We start from the raw sequence: 6,726 nt of genomic DNA on the forward strand, positions 1-6,726 counted from the left end.
GGAAAGAGTAGGAATAGTGGTGAAGCACATTGTAGAAAAATAATATGATAAAAGCCAGATTGATACTGTACAAACCCCAAGGAGGCAGGCCTCCTTATCAGTTGTCTCTAAATGTCTTTGGAGTACCGGGTCTGGATGACCGGGTATTTGGAGAGGATCTGGATAACTGAGTCTTTGGAGGGAACAATGCAGCCCACAACGGGATAGATCTGGCACTTAATCGTCTGGGCTGTCGTAGGGTCAGATCAAAAGCCAAGCCGGTTCTATTAAGTGAAGACCCATCCCTCGCTCCCCACCCCACCACCACCCTTGGTCCAAATATGGTCAGTCCATGGTGGCCACGAACAATTCGCTAAACTATTGGCTTCAAAAATAGTCAACAAACCGAAGGGTGATGTCACGGTCACTTAGTACTTTTTTTTTCAAAGTCTGTGAATATAATTAAGGTGGGTGGATCGCCGTGATGGCAGATGAACGATTAATTTGTGACGTCAGAACCCATTTCTAACACAGACCCCTCTTATAGCTGGCTAGACTATAGTGACTAGAATCACTTGTGACTTTGACAGTGGAATTCATAGTTACTTGAGACTTTGACAGTGGAATTCATAGTTACTTGTGGCTTTGACAGTGGAATTCATAGTTACTTGTGGCTTTGACAGTGGAATTCATCGTTACTAGTGACTTTGACAGTACATGACTGGGGCTTGTTTTAGAGAGAAGACTTGAACTCAGACAACATGCCTCTTCTTAACAGAAAACCTTTTATGAGACAGAAACCTCCAGCTGATCTCAGACCAGATGAAGAAGTCTTCCTCTGTAAGACAACTCACGAGATCTTCAGAACATACGATGAGTTCTTTGAGAGAACCATTCTGTGTAACAGTCTGGTGTGGAGCTGTTCTCTGACCAAGAGGCCTGGTCTGACCTACCAGGAGGCTGTGGACAGTGAGAAGCGTGCCAGACAGAACCTCCTGAGTTTCCCCTCTGCGCTGGTCCTTCCTCTGCTCCACCTGGCATCTCTGACTCGACGGAGCCACCTCAGTGAGCTCTGTGAAGATGTGTACGACTTTGCCAAGAAGAGATACTTCCCCGGAGAGATTGTGGACGTTACTGGACGCAATGGAGCCAAGTGTTTGTGCGAGATATTGGAGGTTCAGTCTCCGTCATTGTGTTGTAACGGCCTGGCGTCATTGACAACGGTTGCTAATGGCAACGGTAAACAACCGCCTAATGGAGACACTGCCGTCATTAGCTACAGTGATGAAGATACACCCAGCCTACAAGTTAACAGGAAGAAAAGGAAGTCTCTGACTCCTGCTGTGTTCAGGTACAAGGTGAAGCTTGTTAAGGCAGATGATGGCCCTCCCTTTGTCACTATAGGCAAACAGATCAAACGTAAGAAGAACCTCCGCCTGTCCAGGGAGATACTGAAGCTGTTGTTAAAACAATACTGTGAGAAACACAGTGGAATCCTAAGACTTAAGCCATCCACTGAGTCTAAGTTCAAGCTATCAGACCAGACATTCTCTCAGTTCTTTCCTGACGAGCTGCCTCACTTCCCCTGCAGCCTCCAAGCCAAGGGACGGGGTCAACGCCCTGGACTCAGCTCACCTGGACCAGAGAAGAGGGACGAAACAATGTCCTCTGCCAAGAAAAGGGACGACACAATGTCCTCTGCCAAGAAGAGGGACGAAACAATGTCCTCTGCCAAGAAAAGGGACGACACAATGTCCTCTGCCAAGAAGAGGGACGACACAATGCCCTCTGCCAAGAAGAGGGACGACACAATGCCCTCTGTCAAGAAGAGGGACGACACAATGTCCGCTGCCAAGAAGAGGGACGACACAAAGTCCGCTGCCAAGAAGAGGGACGACACAATGTCCTCTGCCAAGAAGAGGGACGACACAATGTCCTCTGCCAAGAAGAGGGACGACACAATGTCCTCTGCCAAGAAGAGGGACGACACAATGTCCTCTGCCAAGAAGAGGGACGACACAATGTCCTCAGCCATGAAGAGGGACGAAACAATGTCCTCTGCCAAGAAGAGGGACGACACAATGTCCTCTGTCAAGAAGAGGCACGACACAATGCCCTCTGTCAAGAAGAGGGACGAAACAATGTCCTCAGCCATGAAGAGGGACGAAACAATGTCCTCTGCCAAGAAGAGGGACGACACAATGTCCTCTGTCAAGAAGAGGCACGACACAATGCCCTCTGTCAAGAAGAGGGACGAAACAATGTCCTCTGCCAAGAAGAGGGACGACACAATGTCCTCTGTCAAGAAGAGGGACGAAACAATGTCCTCAACCATGAAGAGGGACGAAACCATGTCCTCAGCCATGAAGAGGGACGACACAATGTCCTCTGCCAAGAAGAGGGATGACACAATGTCCTCTGCCAAGAAGAGGGACGACACAATGTCCTCTGTCAAGAAGAGGCACGACACAATGCCCTCTGTCAAGAAGAGGGACGAAACAATGTCCTCTGCCAAGAAGAGGGACGACACAATGTCCTCTGTCAAGAAGAGGGACGAAACAATGTCCTCAACCATGAAGAGGGACGAAACCATGTCCTCAGCCATGAAGAGGGACGACACAATGTCCTCTGCCAAGAAGAGGGATGACACAATGTCCTCTGCCAAGAAGATGGAACGAAAGGTGTTGAAGGCAAAAAGGATCTCCTCTGTTGACGACAAACACAAGGAGAAGAGAGAGAAAGTGGACGAACAAGAGGCCAGGAGAGAGAAGAAGGACAAGGGAAAGGAGGAGCGTCAGAGGGGGGTGTTCAAGAGGAGGTTTGAAGAGGAGAAGCTGAGGGAGAAGGGGGGAAAGAAGAGGATGAAACTAGAGGAGATAGAACAAGAGAAGATGATGGAGAAGATGCCCTCTGCCTATGAGAAACAGAGGAAAAAGGATAAAAAGAAGAGAATGAAGCTTAAAAGGAAGACGAAACAAGATAAGTTGATGGAGAAGATGACGTCCCCTGCCAACAAGAAAGAAAGGATGAAGAAGGAGCAGGAGAGAATGAAGCTGGCGAATGAGATGGAACAAAAGAGGTTGAAGGAGGACGAGAAGGAGAGAAAGAACGTAGAGCAGGAGATAATTAAGCTGGAGAAGGAGGAGTTGAAGGAGGAGAAGATGAGGTCCTTGGCTAACGAGAAACAGAAGAAAAAGGAGGAGCTGGAAAGAGTTAAGCTGGAGAAAGAGAAGTTGACGGAGGAGAAGATGATGTCCTTGGCCAAAGAAAAACTGAGGAAAAAGGAGGAACTGGAAAGAATCAAGCTGGAGAAAGAGAAGTTGAAGGAGGAGAAGGAGATGTCCTTGGCCAAAGAAAAACAGAGGAAAAATGAGGAGCTGGAAAGAGTTAAGCTGGAGAAAGAGAAGTTGAAGGAGGAGAAGATTATGTCCTTGGCCAAAGAAAAACAGAGGAAAAAGGAGGAGCTGGAAAGAATCAAGCTGGAGAAGGAGGTGGAACGAAATAAGTTGAAGGAGGACGAGAAACAGAGGAAAAAGGAGGAACAGCAGAGAATCAAGCTGGAGAAGGAGCTGGAACGTGAGAAGTTGAAGAAGGAGAAGATGATATCCTTGGCCAACGAGAAACTGAGGAAGAGAAAGGAGCAGGAGAGAATGAAGAAGGAGATGGAACAAAATAAGTTGAAGCAGAAGATTGTGTCCTCTGACAAAAGTAAAGTTAGGACAGAGAAAGAGGACCTGCAAGAGGCCAGGAGGAGAGAGAAAGAGGACAAGGATCGTCAGAAGGAGGAGTTAAGGAGGAGGCTTGAAGAGGAGAAACAGAGGAAGATGGAAGAGAAGGAGGTGGAACGAGAGAAGTTGAGGGAGGAAAAGAAGAGACATGCAGAACAAATGAAGCTATGGAGTAAATCCAGAGAGGACATGGAGTGCGACGACCTTAAGGAGTTGCCGTGTCCAGTTCCCGTTCACATCCGAGTTCCAGCTGAGCTGTTTGGAGAAGTTCTGATGGTTCTAGAGTTTCTCTGCGCATTTGGAGAATTCTTCGAACTCAAAGACGAGTTCCCTGATGGAGTCTCACTGGAGGTTCTGGAGGAGGCGTTGGTTGGTTCTGACCCAGAAGGCCCTATGTGTGAGTTGTTGTTCTTCTTTCTATCGGCCATCTTCCAGGCTCAGACGGAGGAACTGGAGGACGCCCTGGCTGCAGAGCTGCAAGAGGCTCGTGACGGTAAGACTAAGCCCAATGACTCAGCCATCAGCACTGTCGCCTCACTGGCTGCTGCCTGGTCTCAACTACACCAGGGTTGCAACATTAAAAAGTTGGACCTAGACAGTAATACTGTGTCTGAGATACTCCGTCTCCATATCCTGTCCTCGGGGGCTGACTGTGACCATGGAAACGCCAAGTTCCGTTACCAGAAGCAGGGAGGGTTTGTGTCAACTGACGACCCATGTGTCGAACTCCGAATGGCTAATCCTGCCCTCCTGGAACGACTTGCCCGTACCGTTGTGTATGACCTGACGCCAGGAGAGAAGATAACCATCCTTCAGGCTTTGTGTGGGAAACTGTTGACTTTGGTCAAAACCAGAGACTTTATTGAAGACAACAAAGAGAAACAAAGAATTGCCAAACAGGAGCTGAGAGAAATCCGAGCAGAACAGCATCGTAGAGACCGAGAGGCTGCACACAAACTGAGACAACAAGCTGAGCTCAGAAAGAAAGAGTTGAAAGAAAAACTGAAAGAAGACAGAAACAGTACTGAGCATCCAGAGAGTCTTTCAGAGCAGAACACTGAAGATGAGGATAAACACAACTCTAACCATAAGGCAGATGGTTCCGACCAGAAGGAGAAACATCAGGCAGTCTCCTCCACAGTTGTCCCTGTCAGCCTCACAGCTGAAGAGCTGGAGGAGGAACAGCAGAAGGTTCAAGAGCTGCAGAATCGTATCCAGAAGGCTTCCCGTCGTACGTCGCTCGTTCCTCTGGGCAGAGACAGAATCTACAAACAATACTGGCTTTTCCCTTCCACCTGTGCTCTGTTTGTGGAGGATGATTACTTTGGGCTGACGGAGGACATGCTGGAACCCCACCCTGCATCTCTACAGGATGAACAGATGGAGGATGAAGGACAGCAGGACACACAGATAGACACCATACATAGCCCCACCTGTATCCCTGCCAGTGGCCTGCCAGTCATACGCCCCAACCAATGGGCCTTCTACAGCTCGGTGGAGGAGGTGGAGCAGCTGATGGAGGCATTGAACCCGCGAGGTCACAGAGAGAGCAGCCTCAAGCAGGCGCTACACCAGGAGAAAGACAGAATCACACAGATACTGAACAACACTGCTGCTGTCAAATATAATTATACAACCAAGGCCCCAGAATCCCTTGCTACAGCTGAGAGTTTCGTGGAGAGCCGACTCAGAGATATGCTGTTGGACATTGAGGAAAGAATCTACGAAGGAAATCTGGGAACGCTGAAGATAACGGAGAGAGAGACATGGAGATCAGCATTGGAGAGAGGACAATATGAACTGCTGGCTGCTGACGGCAGAAAGAACGGAGAGATGAATGGTGGAGAGGAGATGGAGGTGGATGACTCTCAGCCAGTGAACAGTACCGTCCACTGCCTTGCTCATGCCCTATTTAAGATAGAACAGGGAATCGAACGCAGGTTCCTCCAAGTTCCTCTGGGCGGCGAGGAGTCCAAGAAAGACAAGAAGAACGGTAAAAACAGGAAGAAAAATGACGACCCGTCCAGTGACAGTGACAATGGCAGTGCCAGTGGTAAGATGGTTTTGGAACGTTGGAGAGAATCTCTGCAGTCCTGCTCCAGTCTTTCCCAAGTGTTTGTCCACCTGTCCACTTTGGACAAGAGCATCATTTGGGCAAAGTCTCTCCTCAACGCTCGCTGTAAACTGTGCAGACGGAAAGGAGACGCAGAGACTATGTTACTGTGTGACGGATGTGACCGAGGACATCATTTGCAGTGTTTGAGACCCAGACTGAAGTCTGTCCCGGAAGGAGACTGGTTCTGTCCAAACTGTCGTCCCAAGCAGCGCTCTGTCCGTCCCGTGTCCTCCCGTAAGCTCTCCACTACTGATGAGGAGGTGGATGAAGACGAGGAGGAGGAATCTTCCTCCGATTCGTCCTCCTCAGAGGAAGAATCGTCAGCTGAGGAAGAGGAGCCAGTGAGCAGCAGGAAGAGGTCTTTAGCAGCGAAGTTGCCCCCGTCCTCAAAGTTGGTCAAACGGGGACCTAAAGGTCAACAGGTGCCATCCAGAAACAGCAGCTCTGCTGGAAAGAACTCTTCAGCTTCCAAGTCTTCAGGCAAAAAGGCCACGCCCTTCTCCTCGTCGAAGGGGACCCCGGTGTCCAAGGGCAGACCTCCCCGCGCTGGGGTTCGAGACTCCCGGAAGAGAGCAGCCACTGACGGCTCTCGGTCTTGTAAGCCACCTTCCAAACGCTCCAGAATATAAACCCAATGCGCCCCTCTGCCCTACCCTGGTCCTCTAAAACGCTACCGTTTCTTCTATCCTTCTAGGACCTTTAGTATAAAGCAGGCAAATGTACCAGTTACCTGTCAAAGTGGCAGACCGCCGCCAACCCTGCAGATAGGTCTAAACGCTACATGCACACCCCAAACCTACCGACTGATCCCGTTTGATAGTGTGCACAAACAAAACATTTGTAAAAGTAAAAATGTCTGTACTTTTTGTAAAAAGAAACAAAAGAAAAAGAGAAAGAAAAAGA

At 49.1% G+C, this 6,726-nt stretch overlaps 1 protein-coding gene across 1 annotated transcript; it reads left to right on the plus strand.

Moving 5' to 3' along the window:
* Positions 1 to 740: 740 nt before the first annotated feature.
* Positions 741 to 6,452, plus strand: LOC308086974 (bromodomain adjacent to zinc finger domain protein 1A-like; the record flags this gene model as incomplete). The annotated part of the gene is made up of 2 exons (XM_080430615.1): positions 741 to 4,835; positions 4,866 to 6,452. 2 exons carry the CDS (start codon positions 741 to 743, stop codon positions 6,450 to 6,452), a joined length of 5,682 nt encoding a protein of 1,893 aa, XP_080286741.1.
* Positions 6,453 to 6,726: the final 274 nt, after the last annotated feature.

This window comes from Gymnoscopelus braueri (assembly GCF_963280865.1).
Source record: "Gymnoscopelus braueri genome assembly, chromosome: 6".
Classification (NCBI taxonomy): domain Eukaryota; kingdom Metazoa; phylum Chordata; class Actinopteri; order Myctophiformes; family Myctophidae; genus Gymnoscopelus; species Gymnoscopelus braueri.